Below are 26907 nucleotides of genomic sequence, written 5' to 3' on the forward strand. Positions count from 1 at the left end.
TCAGCTAACATCTTTACAGTGGAGCAGTGTGGCGTGAATAAACACAATCTGCAGAAACACTGTATTAGTCAAATTTGTGCTAACGATGCAAGGCAAAATATATTAGCTTATTTTCTGTCTGAACACGACTAAACTTCACTTCCATATTCTATAAATGAGAAATAAAAAAATAACAAAAATAACAAAATAACAATGGTCAGCAACCGCCTTTTTACACTTAAAAGCTTCAAATTGACCAGAGAGGTATTTATTGACATATTTTACATCTTAGAACGAAACTTTAAAATCTCTAAAGCTTCTGTTACACAGACCTTATTTCAGGGATCTAATCAAAAACCCATCAAAAAATACCCATTGACTTTGAGAACCAGAAAGTGCCAAAATGAAAACTAATTTCCTGGTTTTAGGGCTCCTTCCTGCAGCAAAGCCCTGAAGCTGTGACGCTCTCTGATGCCTTGACAGCAGTTTTTTTTTTAAAGGAGGAGAGCGTGCTTTCTTTGTGCAATGCAAGCCAGCGACTTCCGCTGTACAATCCTGTTGTACACCTGACATACCGACCCACGCTACCACCATGCAGCCGTGAAATCCTCATAAATATCCGACGACTGTGGGCCTCTGCTGTGTCAGAAAGCAGAAGGTTGCTGAGTGTGACTACTGTCCTGCTCGGCCCTTCGTGACTCATGAGACTTATTTAGCATGAGTCACTACACTTAGATTCCACACCTTGAAGGCCATTCGAGGCTGGAAAAAAATGCCTCGAAGGATGGTCGAAGCAGATGTTTTTGGATACAGAGTGTTCTGGGGGAGTCTTGTCCTTTAAGGCAGACGGGTCGCAGTTAAGGTTAGACAAGGATGAGTAAGAGCCGAGGTACTGTGAGATACAAACGGGCAGGAAAAACTGCCACTACTGGGAATTCAGCTTTGGATCTGTGAGTGTGTGTGTGTGTGTGTGTGTGTGTGTTTGTAGGAAAGGAAATAGGCAGAGCTAGAAAGGAGTGAGTCAATGTGTATTTATTACAGCAAAGGGCTGGAGCACAGGGAGAGAGCCGGTGAATTTATAGATCTCATAATATTATTCACTGGAGATAAAGAAAATGTAAAAACGCAGCATCAGGCGGTTCACTTCCACACACTGTAAAACCCACAAAGTGCATAAGATGAAGCTTGTTCTTGGATAATCAGGAAATTATTTACATTAATATTCTTATACTTAGTTGACAATGAAAAGAGATAGACATTATTAGAACAGTCCAGCTGGTCTAGTTATGGTCGCTAAGCTGGTTTGACCATCGGTGTTCAGGGAGGTTTTAGCAAACGATCAATTGTCACATGGACTTTGTGAAAATAGTTAGACAAAATCTAAATTTGTACTTGATTTGAAACTGATTTCCATGCTTCTGTGCGCTGAGTTATTTTAACAAACTATATACTAATAAAACTCTTCCAAAACTAATTGTGTGATCTGAAATTTACCAGGAAATAGTGGCCAATTTCTAAGGATATGTGTGATTCATCCAACAGCACCAATGAATAACATAATATTTATCAATAAATGCACACCATGAAATCCATCGGTGTCACACTGTAATGGTATAATGGTGTACACTAATTGCAGAGGGTCATTTACACATGTGGGCTTTTGTTATGGATAACAGTGATGGGATCCTTATTGGACAGAATGATGGATAATTTACAGAGCTGTATGTACACTATAGTACTCACTGTACCCAATGCAGGACCAGAACTCCAGCCATCCTGGAAGTGATGTGTGTGTGTGTGTGTGTGTGTGTGTGTGTGTGTGTCTCTGTTTAATGTCGTTGAACCGATTTCCTTTATAAACACTGGATGTTAGGTCTTAAAATATTCACATTTAATTGGACATAACCATTTCTTTAACATTTCTTTTTCTTGGAGTATTTTATATTTTTATATATATTTCACAATGTGCATTGTGTCTATTATTTTATTAAACAAAATAGTGTCTAATTTTTGCTGAACACAAAAGATTTGCCTGGAAAGGAAAAAACCTAAAATGATCTGAATAATCATTTAAATCAGGAACTATCTAATTAAAGACTAACTTACTTAACTAAAGTCTGAACCTTGTTGCTTTTTTCCTCCGGTGCCATCCACCATATCTCATTTTCTTCATCAACGACAAGTTAGCTTATTGAGAAAGCTCAGTTTTCATCAAGCGACCCATGAATCTTTGGTCAAAGAGGTCAGGATTGAATAACTGATGATGAAGACCTTGACATGGACACGCTGTTTTACTTTGGTAATGTTTGTCAACACTGTTAATCAGGTCAAAGCTCTCACATGCGGTGCAGTTTGGGTTGGGCTGTTGGTTACACTATCCCTGTAAAAGGCTTGTTAAGTAATGTTTTCTTCATCAGCGGGTCTACACGTTTTATGAGGCTCTTTTCATAGTTTGCTGCAGAAGCTGCAATGCTCCGTCACGTGCCGGCTGGCCTGCTCCGTCGGCCCACTGGAGCCCCGGCTGGCTTCAAAGCGCTCCTGTTGCCTAATGATAATGAATGCAGTGTGTCTGCTCACTGTGCTTAGTGGCTCACTGTCAATCTGTTCCACTCAGCCTCAGGTTACAGTCTGCTCGTGCACTGCGGGAGCAGCCGACGCCAAAAAGAGACCGTTTTTTCCGGTTTGGTTTGCCCGCTGGATGAGCGTGTGGTCATGAACCCTTCTGGAATAACAATGTGTTTGTGGCCCCTGTGGTCCGAATCAAAGGAATGCTCTTTAGATCCAATACAAATACTGTAGTCAGCGGTTTGATACAATCCTAAACTCCTGCACTATTCCTCCTCATATCTTTTGCAAAGGTGTCCAGGAAGCTTGTGTAATACGTTCCAAAGCTCCATGAAGTATTTGACTTATAAATCAATAAATAGACAGGGCGTCGCCCGCTGGGTTATTAATAAAACACTAAAGGAGTCCTATAAAATGTGGCTTTATTTGGTCTGTCCTCACTGGGTCAAAGCCATCCATTTGTGCCTCTCGCTCACCCCTGCTATCTCTCCGCCCCGTCCTTCGGGTCTCCAGATAAAAGAGGGCTCATTGTGAACAAAGCAAAGGGTTTGACAGAGCGTTGGCCACCTGCAGCGGACCAAAACATTCTGTTTGCTCAGGTTCGATAAAAGAAAAACGGGCCATCTGAGGATCGGGAGAGATGAGTAAGTCCCATGAGAAATTTATAGCGATGCGCGCATGTCATGAACAGCGTTTAAGCTGTTTGAATGCCGTCAGAAATCCTCCTCCAGAAGCACAAATAACCATAAAAAGAGTATAATTTGCAGCAGATAATAGAGGCTTCATAATATCCTTGGATGGTCACGATGACCCCCCCCATGTAAATGATATTTACGTTCCACATCGAGGGAGCATGTGTTGCCAGAGATGCTGCGATAACTTCCCAGACTTGGGTGTTGCTATGGGAACATGACTCATCACAAGTCCGCCCTGCTCTACCTGTGGCAGCTGCACAGCACTCGCGAAAGCTATTTCATGCTCCTTTTGTTTGCCAAACCAGCAGCGCTCAGCCTCAATTTTCAATAACATATCATATCAGATGTCTGGGAAAACACAGTGAACACGCAGGTGCTAAAGAGCTTTTTGAGTCGTTTATTTTTATTCTTTTCTTTTCTTCACAGCATGGCGCCGGCTATTCAGGAGCACTTTTCTAATGGAGTTAGCGGAGTGAGGTCGCGATTGAATCACAGTCAGTCAATCAACCCGTCACATTAGACCATGGTTGTGCGAGGAAAAGAAATGCATGGGATTGATGTGTTAAATGCAATTTGCATGATTTTTTTTTTTTAATGGCTTGGAAATCATTTGAGAGCTCGCTGACCTTAATGTGTTAGCTGAGTTATAGATGCAATGGGATTTAGTGGAGGCTTTAATGCATTATAATGTATATCTCATAAACAGTTTTATGTCCTCATGATGACCTTACGGTTCATCAATGTGCAGCAGTGAGTGTTTTATAGCCGTTATACAAGTTGTAAATACAATGGGACTAAATAAGCCTCAATACATTAAAATGCATTATCTAACACACAATCAATCATAACCTTTACATGGCATCATAACAAGCTTAACTTAAGATGATTGGTGTATATAGAGAATTATGAAATTTGAGTGACGTTTGTACATCTGATCATGCACTTGTGCACACACACACACACACACTCACATGTGAGCAACAGATGCACATAGATTAGATAAACACACAAACATACTCACAAAGACTACATGCATGCATGCACTCAGACACGTATACCAGTAAAATCAATGCACCTGAACCTCTGCAACACACTTAAATGATTGTATTTTGAATAAAACATGAATAATTTTAATGATCATGTCATGTGTATGAGAATGTCACTCTTTATGATGTGTTCAGTTAAACTGTACTCCTGTCAATGACGACATGTAATGACCAGAAAAGCCTTACCAGGGAGAGGGATTGCAAATTAGCCTTGGCATCTGTATCATGCTATTGTCCCTGACAAATAAATAAAATAAATATATAGCAACTCATAATAACTAAGATATGAATGAATCGAGATGTGTGTATCCCTCATCCACAAACAATTGTTCAAGATTCTTTACGTGATGTTTTGGTGACATTAAAACTGCAGATGTGAATCAAAAATGTAATAAATAAGCAAATGTATCCTAATAATAATAGTAGCAATATTAATAAAGATAAAAAAACAAGATGAAAACAACACAGTTCACCGAACATATGAGATATCAAAAGGTTTTAATGTCTTTTTTTTTGGCCAGTCTTTTCTTATTGTGCAACATATAACAAACACACACACACACATACACACACACACACACACACACACACACACACACACATCCAAAGTGTCCGGCAGATGTGTGAGGCCAGTTTTGTGTCTGTGTGGTGCTTCAGGCATGTTGTCATACACGGAGAAGTGTGGAGGAGGCCCATCTGTCACCACTACTAACCCGGTAAACAGAATCCTGAGCTGTCCTTCACAACAGGCCCACGTCTTTTTTTTTTATCCTCACTGGTTACTGGGAAACTTTATATCTTCAATAAAAAGAAAAAGGCAGTATGCAGCAGGAAAATGTCTGTTTTTTTCAAACATGTCCTCTTCATTATGATGTGTATGTCAGAAGCTGTGGTTCCTTACTTCAGGTGAGCTTGTTCATGCGATGGATTGGTTACTGATGGAGACTGTTTTTGTAAAGCAACGCTAACCATAAGATCAAATATTGATCTGTATTTGATGGCTCATTGGAGTCGGAGTACAAGCACGGAACATATGGTCTCCATCCTTATACCGACTCGTTATGAGCTGACCATATGGTCAACATCAACACAGATAATAACAAATAATATTGTTGTGAGAATCTAGACAGACCGACTGTATTGGTGTCCTTAATATAATGAGTAAAATCTGTTTTGAAAAGTAAATCTTTATATTCACAGTGAATATAGCGAGGACACTCGTTTGCAGAGCTATTTATATGCACACCTGAAGGCAACTGAGCTGAGAGACAAGCTGACGAAAAGTGTGCTGAATCAGGAACATATTGGTGGTTTTGCATGTTTTAGCTCATGTTCCAAAGCATTATGATGAGATTTTAAATTGATATCCTACCTTCTAGGCAGCTAGCGACTAATTCATTTCAATATCAAAAAATCTACTTACAGGGAACTGAAACTTGAAGTAATCCATCACATTTATAGAAAAGGTATATTATCCCAAAACATTGTACTGTAGTACAAACTGTTCTTAACGTACGCTGGTGCTATTTCAAATATGTTTTATTGTACACCAATCCCTTAAATTGACCAAATCTATCAATGCATTAGTTCTTTTGTCAATGCGTTGTGTCTATTGTGGCAGTTCACTCCAAGCCCATTCCTTCCTACTGTAGACGACCACAAACATAGTTTCATTGGTCTTCTTTTACAAAGTCCACAATTTCTTTTTGGATCTTATTTTTACCACTATTTTAATACTATGAATTGCTTTTCATGCCCAATTTTACCACCAAACAATAATAGGATAATAATCTTAATCTTCATTTAATCATAAATACAGGAATAGGTCAAACTAAATAAAGGTGAATAAATCTTTGATGGATGATTTTACTAACTTTAAAACGGTCAATCAATCTGAAATTCCTTGCATGTTTTGGAAAACGGTTGAAAGTAACAGAAATGACACACAATCAGTAATAAATGGGCTACAACATGCAAAATAACTGATGGGCTCTATGAATGATTCAGTGGTTGAATAGCACATGATGAGAGTATTAAGGGCCTTGAGAGCCTTTATCACAAAAAGCCATCCAAAGGCATCGTGTGATCTTGTGCTGTGACTCTGAGACAAGCCATATTGTCCAACTTACCTTTGCACAGCTGACCTAAGACACCCCCCCCCCCCCCCCCCCCCCCCCCTCTGTTCCTTCCTGGCCTCATGCCGGACTGACTCTCGGGACCCTGAGAATGCAGCGCAGGTAAAAGCTCCAAGTGACATTCCAGGTACCATAGAGCGCCGCGGGGGATTTCATTACTGTGCTGAGGTCACACTTTTGTTCTGAACATCTGAGGCGCTTCTCTTGCTGCCTGAAGGATGCTGTTTGTGTGAAGGTCAGATTATTGGTTAGAGTGGAGAGTTGAAAGCTTTCCGGGGAATCTTTGTTATGAGGCTGAGGTCGTGAGGTGACCACAAACATCCATTTTGCTCTCAGTGTGTGCTGATCTTGCTCTCCCTGCAAAAACACAACATTCATTGTGTTGCTCTGTCCGTGCACTGTACTCTTCTCAACAACCAACGATTTTCACTATTAATCCGTAACTTGTTCAGTCTGCAAAAAATGTCCCTCACAACTTCAACGAGTAGGCCTACAACAAGACATCTTTAAATTGCTCAATCTGGCCAACCAACAGTCTAAAACCCAACTCATTTTGTTTGTATGATACAAGGCAGAGAAAAGCAACAAATCCTCACATCTGAGAAGCTGGAGCCGGAGAATGTTGGTCTCTTTTCTTTGGTTTGTTGTCGGACTATAAGACCTGGTTCCCAGCCAGGGGATGGGACCCCACTGAACTCTGTCAACGTTATACTTGCGAAGCTTTAGCACGTCATTGTGAGCATGTTAGCATTCTGATGTTAGCATTTAGCTCACAGTTTCCACTGTGCCCAAGTGCATCCTTACAGAACACCGAGCATGGCTGTAGACTGTTAACCTGGCTTACTTACCATTGAAGCACTATTGACGAGTGGAACGAACACTTTGACTCTTAGGCTGAGAGCTGCCGTCAGTTATGTGTATTAAAGCTTTGTCAGCTAAGTTAGTATCAAGCTCAAATGCGCAACATTTGCTGGTTCCAGCAAATGTAATGACTTTTGGCTTTCACTATTCTCTGACTAAACATTTAACAGATAAGTCAAAATGACAGACCCCCCCCCCCCTACTTCCAGCGCCCCAGCTCGGACCTCACCCCATCTTGGAACTCGGCCTTCGTTTTGATCTCCACTACACAACTGTAAACACCGTGATTGCATCTTGAACGGTTGTGAAGCTAACGTGTTCCCAAAATCTGTCCACAGACGGACAACATTATAAACACCTGGCAAAGTGCTCAAAACCACTCTGTGGTAGTTTGACAGTAGCAGTGTCTCCAGGACCACATTGTGCCGTAATGACACACACACACACACACACAAAGACTCAGCAGGAGCTGTGGGGCATGTTATGGTCATATATAGGGTATTTTATTCCTAATTGCATCTTTACTGCGCATGTCCAGCTCTTCTTCTCTCTAAAGGATCTACTTCCTTACTTTTTCTGACTCATAATCGGTTGCGATTTGGTGTATTTTTTGCCCAAACTCAGAGCTGGAGATCAGCGTCCTTCCCCTTTTTTTGTTACCATACAAACTAGATTTAGTTTATTGTTGGGTGTGGAGACAAAAACCTGGAGTTTGAGTCGGTGTGACTCTGCGAGCCACAGTTGTGTTTGGTGTTTGAAATCCTTTGTTGGATTCGCAACAGGTCCTCGAGGCCTTTTAGAGGAAACCTAAAACTGCAGCGGCTGATTACTCAACACACATAAAAGCATCCTCTAAAAGCAATCTCATTTGCGCTTCCGAGGCTGCGTTCAGTGCTTCGCTCTGATACCTCGGTTAGGTAATACACCGGCGCTGAGAGTTATATTGGAGGTGACACCCAATCAGGCCTATAAATAGCTTTGCACTTTCCCCCTGGGAGCCCAGCTGTAGCTTTCTCCCAGGCATTTGATCACTTGTTTGTAGGGAACTGACATCCCCCCACTGCTGCGCTTGTCTCTCTGTCTTTCTGACTCCAAAACACACACTCACTGGGAAATGCGTACCATTGGTAGCTTCACCGTTTGGGAGACAGACTCTCATCGGTGGTTGTGACGCTTTTAAAAGGAAGTCGCTTCACATGTACGCCTCAGGGTTTCCCTAAACTGCATTTAATTCTGACTCACCTAATCACTTAAATACTCACGAGCAGGCAGGCCCTGAGTAAAGTAAACTCTCTGATACTGTATCACTCTTACATAAATAAAACAAGTCCATAGGCCTCACAACAAGTGGGCGTATGAAGGGAATGAAAACGAGAAAAAGTTATGCAAAACCCCTGCAGGCTGCGTCCGACCCCAGTGAGTCACTGTCTACACAGGCTTCTCCACAATCGGGCATGACTCAGTGACGAGCACCAACATTTCTGAAGTGCACTTCTGTAACCGGCTGCTGATGCATGTTGATCCAATTTGGATTTTAATGCTCAGTGTTGAACTGACACGAACATTGGTGGTTTACAGTGGAGCCATTTTTGTACGGTTTTCTGCTGATTTATAAAAACAAAAGAAACAGAAGGTGCTGACTCTGGGGAACAGTGGCGAACACCTCAATTGGTTCATAGAAAACAAATGAAAGGATTGACGTAAATAAGAATGTCTGATCAATCAAGAATAAAAGTGGCTTTTGGAAACTTATGTCCTACTCATCTGAACAAATTATTAGTGTGTCTGATGCCAAGAAATGACATAAATGTCCATTGTTCGATATCTCCACAGGATTTGACACTAAATCACTGGTTCAACTGTCTGCTCGACATATCGCTTCAGAAGATGGAACAGTGGATGTGAAAGACTCACATTTTCCCATGAGCACCATATGAAAAACAAACACGTTTTCAGAAATCGGGTGTTGAGATGTAATTTATTTTGTGTTATTGATTGATGAGCTGCTTGATTAAGGGGGTTTTGGTCGGCAGTGGCACTGTTTAGTGTCCTTCCCAGTAAAATAAGACATCTAGGTTTCCTCATCAGTAGGCCTACTATATTTCTGCTGTCTGTTATGTCAACTACATTTCAGTAACTACAACATCATCAAAGATAAGAAAAAAAATCGAACTTTCATTCTATTCTCTTGTCTATTTCTGCATGACGGACACCATTTTTGATCGTCCACAGTGAATATACAGCCACGGGGCTATTAATAATGAATTTAAAAAAATAAAAAATCTATTTGCTCCCGTGCCTCTCCGGCGCGCGTGTGCACCTGGTGCCATTCGGTTGCTCACGGCATATGCGTCTCCAATTATCCCGGAGCTGGATTTCAGCGCGCCTTTTGCTTCTAGATCCACATTGATTTTGAGGGAGCCGCGATCATTGCGGACGACTCAACTCGCATGTGAATAACTTATGCGGGATGATTGATTTTTTTTATTTGCGCAAAGAAAATCAAACAACTGAACACAGAAGTTCTCCAATATGTAGGAAAGACTGTGTGAGTTTGGGTGTTTTGTGACGAGGACAAGTTGTTCCCAAGTCTCTGGGTGTGATCGCCGGCTCTCCACGCACGTGATGAGTAAAACCCATCAGTCATTTCAGTAGGCATGCTGGTCCTCTTCAGTCCCCTACTAGAGCTGTCTGATGAGTGGGCCGCCCCCACGCCCCGCATCACTCTGCCGCGCTCTACACCTGCACCTGTCGGACGTTAATGGGCAATAATCACCGCGTTCGGGGAGAGAGATGGTGGCGGCTGCTCGGTTCAGCACGCTGGACAGCGCTCGTGGAAGTTGGAGGGGACGCACGCGAGTTTAATTGGAAAATAAGGGCGCCGCTGGAGAGACGAGCGACGGGTGACAATGGTCGATCTGAAGTGCGTGCTACCAACAACAGGCGCAGGTAACCCGAGAGCGGACTTTCCGGAGTGAGACATGGACTTTGCCGAAACCCTTTTCGCTTTGTTCATCGTCGCGGTCGCGCTCGTCTCGCTGTCGTCAAACTTGTTGGTGCTGCTATGTTTCGTCCACAGCGCCGAGATACGCCGACAGGTGCCCGGCGTCTTCACCATGAACCTGTCCTTCTGCAACATCCTCATCACGGTTCTGAACATGCCGGCCACCCTGGTGGGGATTATCAGGGACCAGCAGCCGTTCGGGGACTGCGTTTGCCACACGGTGAGCTTCCTGGAGACCTTCCTGACCGCGAACACCATGCTGAGCATGGCGGCTCTCAGCATAGACCGGTGGATAGCGGTGGTGTTCCCGCTCAGTTACTCCGCTAAGATGCGCTACAAGGACGCGCTGATCATGGTGTGCTACTCCTGGCTGCACTCCTTCACCTTCTCCCTGACGGCGCTGCTCTTCTCCTGGGTCAACTACAACCACGCGTACGCGTCCTGCACCTTGCAGCCGCGCGAGGAAGGCGGCGACCGGATTAAGTTCGCGATCTTCACCGTCGTTTTCCACGCCACCAGTTTCATCCTGTCGCTGCTTATTTTGTGTTTCACCTACTTGAAGGTGCTGAAAGTCGCCAGGTTCCACTGCAAGAGGATTGACATTATCACCATGCAGACTCTTTTCCTGCTGGTCGACATTCACCCGAGGTATAGTTCACCAAATGCTTTCGCTCAATTATTTATACGCATGCGTTCTTTCCCACCCCAACAGGCCTAAATGTATAATTCACAGTCTAAAAGTATTCTGCTGTTTTCAGCGTCAAACAAAGATGTTTAGCGGAGCAAAAGAGGAGAAAGCAGAGAGCCACAAAGAAGATCAGCATCTTCATCGGCTCGTTCATCATCTGCTTTGCTCCTTATGTAATCACAAGGTAAGTCGAATTGATACATCTAATTCACTGCAAAACTCCCGTAGAACAACTTAAAAGATAAATGACCCGGTAACAATACATGCAATATATAAACGTCATCTTATTGTCCCCAAGAAGATAGAGATCTGACACTGCATTAGATCAGATGAAGCGCAAAGTCACATTAGAGTCTCTCCGGAAACAGGTGACTTCAACTGAAAAACACACAATACAATGTAGCACAATACATACAGTTCATACATCTCAGAGAAATAAGGAAATGATTCGGGGGTCGTCAGTCAGATGTGGTGCTGATGATCCATCAGTTTGACATTTGGATGGGAAGAGGAAGGACACACTAACAAGGAAAAAGCGTCTGAGCAACCCCTGACCCTACTGGAAGTACCCTGAGCCATAATTATGATAATTCATAGTCATGCCTCTGTTCTGCTTTTAAAGTAGCATTTATGAACATCAGTTAATGGTAAACGTGTAATATTCTTCGCTCTCTGTGGTAACCTTTTATTACATTTTTGTTCCATCGCGTTAATTTGCAGATCATACTGTACAGATATTATTGGAGTGTGAAGGGGGCTGACGCTTATGGTTACATTTTTAAAAAGCCAAAGCCGTCCCCAGTGGTATTACACAATTATGTTTGATTTGAAATGCAAAAAAAAACAAATCAAACAATGAAATAAATAAAAAAACATACATATTATCATACGTATTCATTTACAATTATGCTCTGAAAAAAAAGAAAAGGTTTGCCTGTACCCCCTCGTGCAAATAATGGTGCTTTGCATTTAATATTGGCAGGTTTAAGCTTTTCTCTGACGCCTACACACTTATATTTCGCTTTATTTCTTTGTTTTTAACTATAGCCTTTTGAAACTTCCATACAATTTGTAAAAACTCAAAAGAAGGCTAAAATGAATTTCAAGATGCTTTTTAAAACCATCTCCTGCTCTTAAAAAATGTCAGGCTGAAAAAAACACATAACCCCCCGACCCCCCCTCCTAAAGTCCCTTATGTGTTAAAAGCCCCATAGGCTCAGTCTTACCTGATTCACTTTTAACATTTATAAAACGGAGGAAAAAAAGAGCTCTGACTTCTTTATCTAGTTATGTTTCTGCTGCCGCCCATTCAGGTTGGCCGAGCTCATACCCTTCGTGGACATCAACCGCCACTGGGGAATCATCAGTAAGTGCCTGACATACAGCAAGGCTGCGTCCGACCCCTTTGCCTACTCCCTCCTACGTCAGCAGTACAAGAAGGTCCTGGTTACCGTCGTCAACAGGCTGCTCCGCCGTGACCTGTACCCCTCGTCTGGCCACAACAGCTCTTTAGACACGGAGAACGACTACTGCCTCCAGAGGATCAGCTAATGGCAAACGCGCGGACACGGCAGAGACACACTACAGGCCAAAAATAAAAGGTTGCCTCTTGGAAGAAGGTGGGCGGAGGAAGAGGACGAGGAGAGAGACAGAGAGGACAGGATATTGTTAGACAGGGAGAAGAGAGCAGAAATAGGGGACAGGTTGTGGGTGGGGGGGGGGTGAAGAGGCAGCATAAGAAAGGAAGATAGTGGGCGGGGAAGAATGAGAAGACAGTAATGAGGGGGAGGATGAAGCGGTGAAGGAAAGCACAGATATGGAGCGATGGGGACGATGTGGAGACGTTGGCCTCAGACGGTATGGGCAAACAAGTGATCTGTGATTCATCGGCGAAACACACAAAGCGCACACAAATCAGACAAATCAATTTCATCGAATAAGTCACGGGGTCAGATTCAGGTGAAGGAACACACAGCTGGACACCGGCTCCTCCTTCTCTTCGAGCCACATGTATAAAGTGGCCTTTTGTACTCTACCGACCACTTTGTAATGATTTTCTGCAAATCCACATGGAGTGACCTTTCCTCCGCTACAAAAAAGCGCAGGGACGGAGGTAGAAGCTGATGGTCGGCAGGTGCCGGAGCGAAGATGTGACGAGAAGGAGAGACTGTGTTGCTCCTGCTTCTGGACAGCGTGTACTCTTACTGTATGGAGACTCGACCGCTGCACATTATTGCCATGCTCTGTGTCGACCATGTTAGACTACTTTGCAGTGTCGTGTCAGTCACTGAATATTGATGCACTTTGTCTAATTCTCTCAGAGCTACTATAGTTACAGGAGCCAAAGGCAAATAACATGTACACCATGATGTTAAACGGTGAGGCTGGTGATATTCCATGTCTTTGTTATTGTCAACGAGAAGACCAAAACCGACAACGTGTTTCTCCATCCATCGATATTTGCGGACCCTTTTCTTTTGTCTTTGTTTATGGCATGCAACGCAGGTCAATCAAAAATTGCCCTTTTACCCTTTGCATCTAAATTAAGCCACCAGACGCCGCCCAAAGGTGTATGGTGATCTTATAAAACGGGTCATGGACATTTACTTTTCATTTTTAAAACAGGTTTCATACTTCCACTGTAGGTTTTAGCCAACATAACTCAAACAGGAGAGGACTTTATTCAGGCATGGATTAATACACGCATTCATGGAAGCAGTAGGGGTGTATATACTAAATAGTGTCCGTTTTACCAAACACCAAGTTCCTAAGCCACTTAGTCTGCAAAGCATGCTTGGACACATGTTTTATTTCATTAAATCTACCTCCCTCATGATTTAAACCAGCGCTCTCACACGTCCAGGGATGATGTGATTTGAGAGTTTATTTGAAGATTGAGATCTTTGGCTACACACTTGTTTGTAGCATCAATACATCATTGGTTTTGGTCCCTTCGTGGGATTTCTTGACAGTAACAAAAACATAGAAAATCACCCGACTTCTCCTTTTTAAGTGTGAGTTTGAAACTGAATGTAGTAGAGATAGCCCACGTTTGACTGAAAAGTATTTGTACGACTGTGCTTAGTTTTGCCAGTTGACTGGAGAAGATGTTTCTATGGATATTTACAATATATTATGATATATTTTGCATTGTAAAGGAACAACTTTTTTGTCTAGATAAAAGGGAAGCAATGTGGTGTAGCATAGGAATGCTTTCAAAGTGCTTTAAACACACCGTTTTGTGTACGTGCCAGATTTGAATATGTGACTTTTTCAGAGGTTCTATACTTTAACCAGAATAGCTGCTTTATTATTAAAAACCTGTTTCTTTTGGATGTTCTTTATACACGTTTTTTCCCCCCTGTAAGCCTCTTGCTCTTTTTTGCCAGTGATATTAGCTGTAAGTGGAATATGTGCAATAAAAGCTGTCAATTATAAAAGCTATAAATATTAATGTTTTCACAGTAATGTCATTGAATCTAGATAACGACCTTTGATTTAATTTGTAAGTTTGTAAATTAAATTCAAACAGTTAAAAGTCTTGGACACTAAATGACAAATAGTAGGTATTTTTTTTCAAATCGAGATCAGGATTATGGAAAAATCATCTATTTAATATTTGAAATTGATGGATACAGGTATACTTGAAAGGAAACATAGCTTGTTGACCGTCATCTGTTTCTGCATCACATTGTTTTGTTTGCATCTGCTTTGTGGCCCTAATTATATCAAAGATGATATAAATGGTGTAAATGTCTCTGTTGCAGTAGCATTTTTGTAATTAAAGAGACGGGTCAAAGATCCTTTTTGCCAATTTGTGATTCTGATTTATTCTGCCTCAGACTTAATTGCCTGCATGGAAACAGGCCAACAGTAATTATTTACAGCATGAAGTGAAGGAATCACCAAAAATACCAGCACCTCTGACTTCAACGCTAAACGCAGCTCAAGGTGGTACAGAAGCCAGGGTTTGGCAATATTAACACATCATCTGATTAACCCCAATCATCGGAAACTGCTAAATGAGAAAGTGGTGATTAAAACCGCTCGAATGGAAAATGTATGCATGGAAAAATATGTCACAGCCGCTCAAGTTTTAAAGGACAACAACTGAGTCAACTGAGTGAGTTTAAAGAGTTTCAAACCCACTTGAAACTGCGACAATCTGCACAATACATTACCGGGGTTATAATTCCTGATTCCTATTCCTGATTTAGCATACAGTGGTTTTTCTACCACCCTCAACTCACTCCGCTCTTTACAGCCAGAGGGCCGAGCTTGCTATCGAGATACTGAACCCAGGGGTCCTGCCTTTTGTCCTGCGCCCGCCTGCCCGCAGGATGAATAATCATGCTTCCCATTGTGCTAATTCAGATCAGCTCATCTTGAAGGAGAGAAGAGCCTATAATTAGTTGAGTGAGTAAAACAAGCTCTAAGTAATGAAGCTCAATGTAGGGTAGCATGACAACATGTTCGCTGTGCTCCTGGCACATCAATTTAGCAGGAAGAGCCGTACAGTTGATGATGAGGTTACGTTGATAGAAATCAGGTCAGGTGGCAATCACTTCGGCTGAGTCTTGAAAAAAGATTAATGAATTCTCTTGACAATCAAAGACTGTGTTCCGTCAAATGACTATATTGGATGACATTTTAAGAATCATTGTTCCATTAAGGAGAATTTTAAGGCTTAAAGCTTGTTAGCTTCATAGTCTTGCGCAGCTAGTGGGGATGGCTGCAGCTTCCACCATCTCAGCTGCAACAGAGCTTCCTCCCGTTTGCTTTAATGTGGATTTTCTGGCTCCAAGATGGAGTTTGAGGGTAAAGTTTGACCCAAAAAGAATTCAGACTTAATCATCAAACATGTCCTTTCAGAAACCAGTAGGTGGTGTCACAACTATGGTCCTTGGTGTTAGCCTAAAACTCAGCACTGGGATGTATCTTTGAGCACAGAACAACAAGTCATTTCAACATTATAGTAAGTGTGGCCCAGTTTGTGCATTGATTGCAATATCCAACAGAAACAATCAATCACAGGTCACAATTAGGGCAGATGAAGCTGAGCCTATTTTGTATGGAACCGCCAACATATAGATGTTATATAATAAACACAAACAGAGAAAAGGTATGTTGTTTATCATTTACACAAGACAGCTAATTGTCAAAAGACAGTTGATAACTAGCTGCTAGCATTAGCATTATTATTTCTTAAAGTCAGAACAGAGTTGTTATTTTCTTATTTAACACTAATAAACATGTATATCATTTTCAAAATTAAGACAATGGGCACAACTAAAGTGCTAATATTAATTGTATGTATGTGGCCCTCAGGCATCTTAAATGACAATCAATTAAGGACCTGGTGTCATGTGACTGAGGCGACTGAGTATTATGGGAAGGATATAAATCCAAATAAACCAAGTGAGAATATTAAATGAATATAGTTTATCGAAGGGGGGGATTTACTCTTTCGTTTATTTTATTACAGAGTCAAAAAGTCCCCCTGGAACTAAAACTCTGCCTGCATGCTGCCTTTTTAATTTCACAAAATCCCCCCCGTCTGTGCGCGCACATTTTCAAAATCTAACGTTACGTTCTCATTTCCACGCAAATGTCCTTATTTCACCTCAGAGCCACCTCCTCTGTAACTTGATAGTTGACCGCAATACGTGTAATGAAGTGAGGGAAGTTCAGGGGGAATGTCTGCAGACTTTGGGAAATTGACGCACACACCCTCTGGCTGCGTGTGCGAGGTGCCACATCGAGACGGAATAGAATAAACTACGGAAAAACGAGCGTCATGCTGCTAATCCTTCTGCAGTTGTTGGTCCTTGTGTCGTGTGCTCCTCCACGGTGTGATCCGGGATTTCGAGGTAAAGTTCTTCAGTTTGAAAGCGATGAGATACTTTTATTATTTATCATTCTACGTGCATCCGCAACCTGCTGCGGGAATTATACACATTTCCGTGTGCAGATAGTAGTGTTATCGAGTCAGAAGCTGACTTTCTGCAGTAAAACTTGTAAAAAAAAAAGCTTTAAAAGTAACTTTTAAAGGGACAAAACGATCTGATTAGATGTTGGCCTACTGCTTGACGTGGTACTAATATTCCAGATGAAAGCATGCTTTTCAACGTTAAGGATTAAGATTTACAATATCGTCAAATATGTTGAACTTTCGTGACTTAATTACACGTTTGTAGGCGGACAGGCATTTAAGAAAGCAGCTGAGGCATAACCAGAGACAGATCAAGCAGAGTACTTTGTAGGCCACATCTAAAGCCTTTCTAAAGAGACCACTCTGCCACCTAGTGTCTGCCACGGTGTCAAGCTCATTATGACATGCTGATGTGTCTTTGCAGGACTGTGCAAGCCAACAGTGGTGGAAAAACGTAAGTACCCCTGGGGCTTGAATGAAGAGTGATGTCTCGCATTAGCTTGTTGTTATCCAGCTTTCATCTCTCTGGAATGTTTGTCTTCATAAATGGGAGCTTTCTTTGATGTTTGAGCCTAATACCACATATTTTTTGTTCACACCGGTGAATGATCAGGCTCTACATCTCCCTGATAGGTCAAGTGTGTGTACGGTTGCGTCCCTGTGAGTCAATGTTTTTAACAACAAAAATAACGAGATCATAAGTCTCACTCGGGGCGTAGTCTTAATGGAATCTGGTCCGAAAGCCATAAGACCATCGTGTGTATTTTTAGATGATCAATGACGGTCTGAAATATTCATATTCTAATTTCCAGAGATAATAGAAACATTTGGAGCTAGATGATTGAAGACAGCACAGTGAGGCTCATCATTAAGTGTGTGACGGATGGATCCCTGCAGAAAGAGTGATAAAGTGAGATTGCTCATCTTTTACTTTAAAATTGTTCCTAACGTATCTCACACCCTCTCAGCCAAATGCACAGATGTGTTACTGTCCTACTGCGACGACATGGCCTACACTCAGACCATGTTCCCGAACATCCTCGGCCACAAGAGCCGCGAAGACGCCGAGGCCGGCGCCGAGTACCTCCTCATGAGCGTTGTCGAATCCCTGCTGGGGGGAGAGTGCAACCCGGAGATCCGCATGCTGGGCTGCTCCGTGTTGGCCCCGCGCTGCGAGAAGGCGAAGATACTGAAGCCCTGTCGCACCACCTGTGAGACGGTGCGCACGAGATGCAGCCACGCTTTCGAGGGGATAGAGATGGCTTGGCCCTACTTCCTGGACTGCGATCGCTTCTTCGTCAGTGAGCAAGAGGGATGTTATGACCCGCTGGAGGGCCTCAGAGGTGAGAACTAATTACAGCACATTGGTATTGTAACCTTGGTGACCTCACCTTTGTTTTGGGTATGACTAAATATATATACTTCACTTTTTACCCTTCGCCTTCATCGGCAAGAGAAACAACGAGAAGCTGTAGTCCTTTGAGGTTCAACAGAGCAGGCATCTGGTTCGCACACGTGCTCATGTGGCTCCCCTCAAAATACAATCCAACTTGAACGCCTTATTTCCCCACATAAACCTTCACTTACACTGGGTCCTGTGGCTATTGTCATCTGTTTTTATTAGCAGCCGAGCCGTGCGAACGACGCCTTACATCACCACAGAGAAGCAAATGATCTAAGCATAAAAAAACGGTACTCTGCTGCCACTGAAAGCAGAAATCCTGTGTGAGCCATGTGAGAGCATGGACAGCAGGGACGTACGCAGGACAGAAGGAACTTATTTGAGCGTTTAATCAAATATTGTGGTATTTGTGTACAGTCATATTTGTTCACAGCTGTAAGAGTCTTGAAATGAACCAATACAATGAATTCTCTTAACCTGTACTACTGAATGCAAGTGTCTGCCCTTTGTATTGTACTGCACAACTTTTCCATTCATGTTGAATTTAGTTCAGATGTCTGGCAGCAGGTTGGACTTGATAATTATTCCCATATTCACATTCGTTTCAAACCGATGTCCTTGTTTCTGTTTTGATATCATGTGACCTCTTCCCACAGTGATCGCTCAATGTGTTCGTAGCGTGCTACACGACACAGACACGTGTGGCAAATCAAGTCAAAAAAGAGAAGAAGAGGGATATGGCTGCTGTCTCCATAAACAACTGAACTCATATTAAATGGCAGAGGGTCTGTTAAACGTGCAGGCTGTTGTTTAAGAGGAAGATGATTGAGCCTACAATAACAGTTTTACGTTGCACTTAAAGCAGGAGTAGTCTTCTCATTTAAATCTGGCAGCACGAAGGTTTAATGTGTTCCATGTGGTATTGGAGCTATCGTTGGTTTTTGCTCAGTGTGAATACAAAAATACGGGCCGACATCTGCCGGTTTACCATTTGCATGTGTCAGCTGTACTGTATATCGACCTTCCGCACTCTTTTTGGTTTCTGCAGTACATACCAGACTCTTCAAACAAAATCTATTTATAGCCTGGCGACCTTGCAAGAATGTACACAGCATTTTTGTGTTTGATGGATCTAAAATGTGGCCAGTCACAGTTAGATCTAAAAGCCCATGGATGTGTTGTCTTTACAGCGGAGCGGGACCGAGAGGCCGTTGACAGCATGGAAATGCTTCCCCCGGAGGAGCCCGCCACCACGATGCAGTTCATCTATCACACCAACGCTCAGATGATCGGCGTCTTGAAGAAAACCGAGGAACAGTGCTCCGACATAGCGAGAACCTACAGCATCGGCCGTAGCATGGAGGGCAGGGAGCTGCTCGTGATAGAGTTCTCAAACAACCCCGGCCAACATGAACTGCGTAAGTACAGCTTGTGTAGTGTGTGTAGATAAACGACATTCTCTCTCATCATCATCATCATCATCATCGAGGAAGTTACACCAGTTGCTGTAAATGTGACCCTCTGTAGTCGAGCCAGAGATAAAGTACATCGGCAACATGCACGGAAATGAAGTCCTGGGCCGCCAGCTGCTGATCTTCTTGGCTCAGTACATGTGCTCAGAGTATCAGATGGGGAACGAGCGCATCCAAACCCTCATCAACACCTCCCGCATCCATATTCTGCCCTCCATGAACCCCGACGGATACGAGTTGGCTGTTTCTGGACTCCAGGACAATGACCACAGTGATGATGAGGAGGAGGTTGGTTCTCCACCGTCACATGTATTTATCGCTGTGCAGTTTGTTTCCTTAAATGTGACGGTTAAACAGCATGCGGAATATACCTGAGCTGATAAGAGAGTTAGATACAATGCAGCATGAGTGCAGAGCATTTTCAAAACTGGAAGCATGCATTTACAATAGTCAGTATTTTCTCAGATCCTAAACTATCAAGAAGTCAAACAATAAAATACCAAAAACAAGAGGTTAGTTGTGTGGATGCATATATTTTTCTTTCATGATTGGATAATTTACCCAGCGTTAATGCACATGTTTATGGAACTGTTGCAGTTCTTGTCGAGATATCTGATGAATGTCACGTAGACTGAAGTGTTGTAAATAAATATACCAGCAGTAAGCCAGTTGCAAATAGAACTTTTCTCCAATTACTTTATGCATCATACTGTTGGAATTAGAAATCCGGATAGTCTCTTCAATCATAAATACTTAAATGAATAATATTCCTCATTGGCTAATTTTCTGAAACACCAATGTGTGACTTCCTCAGGGTCCCAGATATGATTCTTGGAATGTCGGCCGGACCAATGCTCAGAACCTCGACCTGAACAGAAACTTCCCCGATTTGACATCCATCGTTTACAGCCGACGCAGACAGAAGCGCTACCGCACCGACCACGTCCCAATCCCAGACTATTACTGGTTTGGTAAGGTACAGTATGAATCCTTATCCATAAAGGTCACGAAGTCAGTGCATGACGTTTTACTGTCTAATGGGTGACAATACTGAGGAGCCGCTCCACCACTTTAAATCCAATAAACCTGATTTATTTCATTTCTTGGTCCAAATAAGTCTTAATGCTGCAATCCAGGTTGCACCAGAGACTTACGCTGTCATGAAATGGATCCGCTCCATCCCGTTCGTGCTCTCCGCTAACTTCCATGGTGGGGACCTGGTGGTGTCCTACCCCTACGATCTGTCCAAACACCCGCTGGAGCGCAACATGTTCTCCCCAACACCGGACGACAAGGTGAGCGGGCTGTGAAAGTGATCATGGCTCTTTGACGTATACACATCCAAATGCAACATATTTATTGTCCCTGCGTCCTCAATCTTGGGCGTATTTCAAAACTCACATGTTTAGCGTCTGTTATGAACTTCAAGGAGAGAAATAACCCTTCAGGTTTCTAATTCCTCAGGTATTAAAGCTTCTTGCAAGAACATACGCAAATGCCCATGAGACCATGTCCAATGAACATGCCCGGTGTGGATCGTCTCGTTCACACAGTCACAAAGGAACTGTTAATGGAGCACAGTGGTCCAGCATTGCAGGTGGTGAGTTGAATAATTGAACACTATCCCTCAGTAACCGTGTCTCAGTGTTGACTTCTGACTCTGAAATGTAAACGCGATGTCAGATGAAGCCACTAGAGGTCGCTGTAAGACCAGTCATGATAGAAAAATCAGGGCAGCAGTGAGGAGGAACCCCTGAGAGGTGGAGGGTGAAAGATCAGCGGGTCTGTTTTTGTCTCTATCAGGCATGCAAGACTTCAACTATCTTCACAGCAACTGTTTTGAGGTGACCGTGGAGCTGGGTTGTGATAAATTCCCCGCTGAAGAGGACTTGATTGTCGGCTGGGAAGAAAACCACGAGGCTTTAATCACATTTATGGAAGCGGTAAGACCATGATTATGGTTCAGTTTTTCAGCCTTCTTGTTTTTTTTGTTGATATCGTGATGTTTGGCTTCGACGTGCTCTGATCCAGTACCAAAAAGTGTTGGAGCAGTCACAGGTTAGGGAATATTAGTGGGTTGGGAAAACAGCAGAATGTACTGTATCAGCCAGACAATCATGTCTGTCTTGTGTTGTCCCTCAGGCCCATGGAGGCATCAAAGGAATCGTTAAAGATGAGGAGGGAAACGCCGTCACAGGTGCACGAATATCAGTCAGAGGAATACGGCACGACATCACCACAGGTAATTAATATCAGCTGCAATTTGTTCTATTAAGGGGCCCTCCAGCCATTTAGTATCACGTTTCCATAAAGTTATGGGACTTTGACAGATAAAAGAGTGGTCAGTATTGGGGCACTTGCAAGTCGTACACATCTCTACCATCCATCCTATTTGACATGAATGCTGCACCAGACCCAGTTTATAGCCCTGGCTTTCCCTGTGATGACTATAGAGTCCCCTTCAAATTATGTCCCACTCAAATATGTAAGTCCAAACACTCAGCCTCCTTCTCCCCGCCCAGCTGAAAACGGAGACTACTGGCGCCTCCTCGCCCCTGGCATCCACGTCGTGACCGCCTCGGCTCCTGGCTACTCCAGAAGCATGAAGAAGGTCCACCTGCCTCGTCACATGCACACGGCGGGCCGGGTGGACTTTGTGCTGCAGAAAGCTGCGCTCGAGCTCGACACGCAAGAGGAGGACGACGCCATCCTGTCGATGGGCACCTACGACCGCTTTGACCCGTATAATCAGTACGAGCGCTACACCCTGGTGGCGGATTTGAGTCAAAACCGCCAGGAGAGGGCAGAGAAGCCCTGGTGGTGGAACTACTTTGACCTGCCGGGAGGCCCTGCACCGACCTGGCTGCTCAAACGCTATTAGAGAAGAAGAGTAGTATCTATTTCTAACGTAAACACACAAAACAAGCTATCGTGTAATGAATGTGCTGCTTTTTATTGATGTTACACTGCAGACATGTTTAAAAGCTAGCTGGCTGGCCTTCATGTTAGCTTTGAGCCTTTTACCTACAAGTGCTCTATTTGGTCCCAACATTACTTCAGTTAACACCAGAATGTAAAGAACTTTTATAACAATTTTACAGTAGAAATAAATAACTTTTGTATCAATTATTGTATTTAATCACAATGTGAGTCCTTACAGCTGCACTTACGCACTCTTTTCTTTGACATCTTGGGAAGGCAAGTTTATTTGTTCAGCTACTTTCAAACAAAAACATGAAATCAGTTGTAGTAGGTAATGAAACCAGGTGGCCACTAGGGGGCAGGCTCAATCAACTTCTGGCGCAAGTTATTGCAAATCACAAGGTCTGGTTTTTCTTCCACACAGTGTACAATACAACATAATGAGCTCAAAATGAAGCATTATATACTTGGGGTCATTATGACATTAGACATATGTCAATAAATGGTGTTCCCGTCAAAGTGTTCCACAAAAAGCAAGGAAAGAAAAACGTTTTGTAACAGACCTCTCAGCTTTCTCTTGTGACTCCCTACTGATCTAACTACAGACTTTTAAAACCCTCCTTAAACTAGATGCAACCTGCAAGTAACGTTTGTTCCTCCGTGACCTGATTAATCCCAGACAATGACCGAAACTTCTGTCAAAACTGTGTTTCCGTATCCTCCCCCCCACACACACACCTGAGCAGGAAAGATGTTTTGTAAATGTAAAACTCATGCAGCCAAAAAACAACAACCCTACAACAACACAAGTTCACCTCAACAAAGCCAAGTGGACACAAGATCGCCTCAATGAAAAGTAGTACAAATTGGAGTAAAGCGTGCTCGAGCGTTGCCACCCTCAGGGTCCGGTGAAGTCCCAAATCCTATAAACAAAACAGCTCTTTCTGTAAGGTCATGAAAAGCAAATTACCCCCCGCATAAAGGTCGAGGAATACCATTACACAATCACAGAGATCAGTCCGCTCCGTGAACTAGTTGACCCGACGACGAGTCAGTGAAAAAAAAAACACCAGGCTTCTCGGGGGGGATTTACAAAACACAAACACATGATTTGGCATCAAACCCGCTCAGCCACACGGCCGAGGAGAGACCTCCATCTACAGTAGAGCCAGGAAATACTCTAGATAGGCGCACTAACACATGACCTGTGGAGATACTTGTCAGATGGCATCAACAATGTGTTATATGCAGGACTTTTACTTGTAATGGAGTAAGTTTAGGTGTTACTTGAGTACTTCTTCACCCCTGGATGAAAGTCAGACCGTCAAATGAGGTCGCTCATTATGTTAGGTGAGAAAAAAAGCGACCCAGAACTTAATAAAATAAGCTGCATTGATTTCAAGCACGTTGACATTCAAGGTTCTTTTTTCTGAACCTTGTACAAACCGCATTGGCAATATTGTTCTTGAATAAGGTCAAAATAACAGCAAATATGAGTTTGAGAGAGAGAGTTAGCCTATAATTACACTGTAGATAAAGTGAAAATAATGCCAAATGAAGCATTACTTCATTTTAGGAGACCTGTATGAAATTGCAGTAAGTACAAAGCTTTCATATATAGCAGGAGCTGTTACAGTAATAGAAATAATTTGATTCTATTGTTTGTTTTGAGAATAGGTGACACCAGCACTGTGCCTCCGTTTTCAAAACTCACTTGTTACAATGTTTTTTTGAGCAAAAACAGCTTTAAACAAAGAGCAAAAACAAGAGCAATTGTCTCAGTTTGCCATTTAAGGATTATTTGTTTACAATTTTGTCTTTGCAACCAGTGTTGTGTTTTGAAAAACTAAAAGGCAACACACAAACACTACTTTATTGTCATTAATATAATATGTTTCACAAAGTTGATTGCATCATTTTAAAACGTGCACCAAGAGGGCAAAGCCCTTCTCATATCACCCATTTTAAAGTTCCAACTTTATTTAAATTATTCTATGGCTGGGGGCAATCCTGTAACACTAAATATAACCATTTCCTAACCTTCAGGTGTACTTAAAAATATACAACAGTCCTGTATCAGAGCCATGCAATGCAGCCATTATTAATGACGTTAATTACACCTGTGTTTTCACCGACATGTCTGCCGTGGAAAAGACTTAGTGCGATACAGTTTGCAGGGAGCCCCATGACTGCTGGTGTCAAGGTCAAAGGCCACTCTAAAGGATTGTTACACCATCTGCTGGTGAAGAGCGGCACATACAAAAAACATGTACAGTTATGTTCATAATAATAGCAGTGTGTTGAAAAAGGTGAGTAAACCTCAAAATTCTTCAAATAAATTGTATTTTAATGAACACAAATGCATTGGGGACACTGCATATTCTACTTCAAAGCAAGAAAATTGGAAAAAAGTAATTGAATTTGATAATATTTTGCAGAAAGTCAAGAAATATAATGTTAAAAAAAAAATAGCAGCGTTGACATCTTTCTTTACAAACTCAAAAATGTACTGTATAAACTAAGAAATGCTTGAAGATTCAACTTTCCTGAGAATCATAAACTGATATTTAGTTGCATAACCACGGTTTCTGATAACTGCTTCACATCTAGAGTCGACCAACTTCTGGCACCGGTCAACAGGTATTGCAGCCCAGGACAATTGTACTACGTTCCACAATTCCTCTGCATTTCTTGGTTTTGCCTCATGAACAGCATTTATTATGTCAGCCCACAAGTTTTCTATGGGATTAAGCTCCGGGGATTGTGCTGTCCACTCCATTACTTGAATTCTGTTTGTCTGGAACCATGATTTTGCTCGCTTGCTGGTGTGTTTGGGGTCATTGTCTTGTTGAAACACCCATTTCAAGGGCATTTCCTCTTCAGCATATGGCAACATGACTTCTTCCAGTATTCTGATGTACTCAAACTGATCCATGATCCCTGGTATGCGATAAATAGGACCAACACCATAGTACGAGAAACATCCCCATATCATGATGCTTGCCACGCAGCGGAGGGAGGCCTCGAGCTCCTGATTCAGTCTCTCTGTCTTCCCGTTGGACTGGGGGTGGAACCGGCCGAAGGCTCTCCAGACCTGGGATACGAACTGCGGGCCTCGGTCAGAAACAGTGTCCACAGGGATCCCATGCAGACGGAACACCTGGCTGACCATAACGTCAGCCGTTTCCTGAGCAGAGGGAAGCTTGGGCAGCGCGAGGAAGTGAGGCGCCTTGGAGAAGCGGTCAACCACCGTAACAATGACCGTGTTCCCCTGCGAGGGTGGTAGACCTGTGACGAAGTCCAGAGCGAGGGAAGGAGGGAGAGTCTGAGAAAAAGTCAGGGAGAGAAAGAGAGAGAGAGAGAGAGGGAGGGAGAGTCTGAAAAGAAGTCAGGGAGAGAGAGAGGGAGAGAGAGAGAGGGAGGGAGAGTCTGAAAAGAAGTCAGGGAGGGAGAGAGGGAGAGTCTGAAAAGAAGTCAGGGAGAGAGAGAGGGTGGGAGGGAGGGAGGGAGGGAGGGAGAGTCTGAGAAGAAGTCAGGGAGGGAGGGAGGGAGAGTCTGAGACAAAGTCAGGGAGGGAGGGAGGGAGAGTCTGAGACAGTCAGGGAGGGAGAGGGAGGGAGGGAGAGTCTGAGAAGACGTCAGTGAGAGAGGGAGGGAGAGTCTGAGACAGTCAGGGAGGGAGAGAGAGGGAGGGAGAGTCTGAGAAGACGTCAGGGAGAGAGGGAGGGAGGGAGGGAGAGTCTGAGACAAAGTCAGGGAGAGAGAGAGAGGGAGGGAGGGAGAGTCTGAGACAGTCAGGGAGGGAGAGGGAGGGAGGGAGAGTCTGAGAAGATGTCAGGGAGAGAGGGAGGGAGAGTCTGAGACAGTCAGGGAGGGAGAGGGAGGGAGGGAGAGTCTGAGAAGATGTCAGGGAGAGAGGGAGGGAGGGAGGGAGAGTCTGAGACAAAGTCAGGGAGAGAGAGAGAGGGAGGGAGGGAGGGAGAGTCTGATAAAAAGTCAGGGAGAGAGAGAGGGAGGGAGGGACGGAGAGTCTGAGACAAAGTCAGGGAGAGAGGGAGGGAGGGAGAGTCTGAGACAGTCAAGGAGGGAGAGGGAGGGAGGGACACAACATATATATTCATGTGTATGTGCAGAGATAATTAAGTGACATGTGGAAAAGACTCTTGCAGCCACTTTCAGGTCAGAGGTCAGATGTCAGCATGTCCC

General features: G+C 43.2%; 2 protein-coding genes across 2 annotated transcripts; both read left to right on the forward strand.

Moving 5' to 3' along the window:
* Positions 1-10262: 10262 nt before the first annotated feature.
* Positions 10263-12524, forward strand: gpr78b (G protein-coupled receptor 78b; the record flags this gene model as incomplete). Its single annotated transcript, XM_079184710.1, has 3 exons — positions 10263-10933; positions 11044-11157; positions 12287-12524. 3 exons carry the CDS (start codon positions 10263-10265, stop codon positions 12522-12524), a joined length of 1023 nt encoding a protein of 340 aa, XP_079040836.1.
* Positions 12525-16718: 4194 nt separating this feature from the next.
* LOC306714492 (carboxypeptidase Z-like) lies at positions 16719-22905 on the forward strand. Its single transcript, XM_079184536.1, has 11 exons — positions 16719-16843; positions 17330-17359; positions 17874-18248; positions 19498-19725; positions 19835-20067; positions 20594-20755; positions 20916-21074; positions 21244-21379; positions 21583-21722; positions 21922-22021; positions 22302-22905. The coding sequence occupies exons 1-11, from the start codon at positions 16771-16773 to the stop codon at positions 22658-22660; spliced, it is 1995 nt and encodes a 664-aa protein (XP_079040662.1). The 5' UTR covers positions 16719-16770; the 3' UTR covers positions 22661-22905.
* Positions 22906-26907: the final 4002 nt, after the last annotated feature.

This window comes from Pholis gunnellus, assembly GCF_910591455.1.
Source record: "Pholis gunnellus genome assembly, chromosome: 23".
Taxonomy (NCBI): domain Eukaryota; kingdom Metazoa; phylum Chordata; class Actinopteri; order Perciformes; family Pholidae; genus Pholis; species Pholis gunnellus.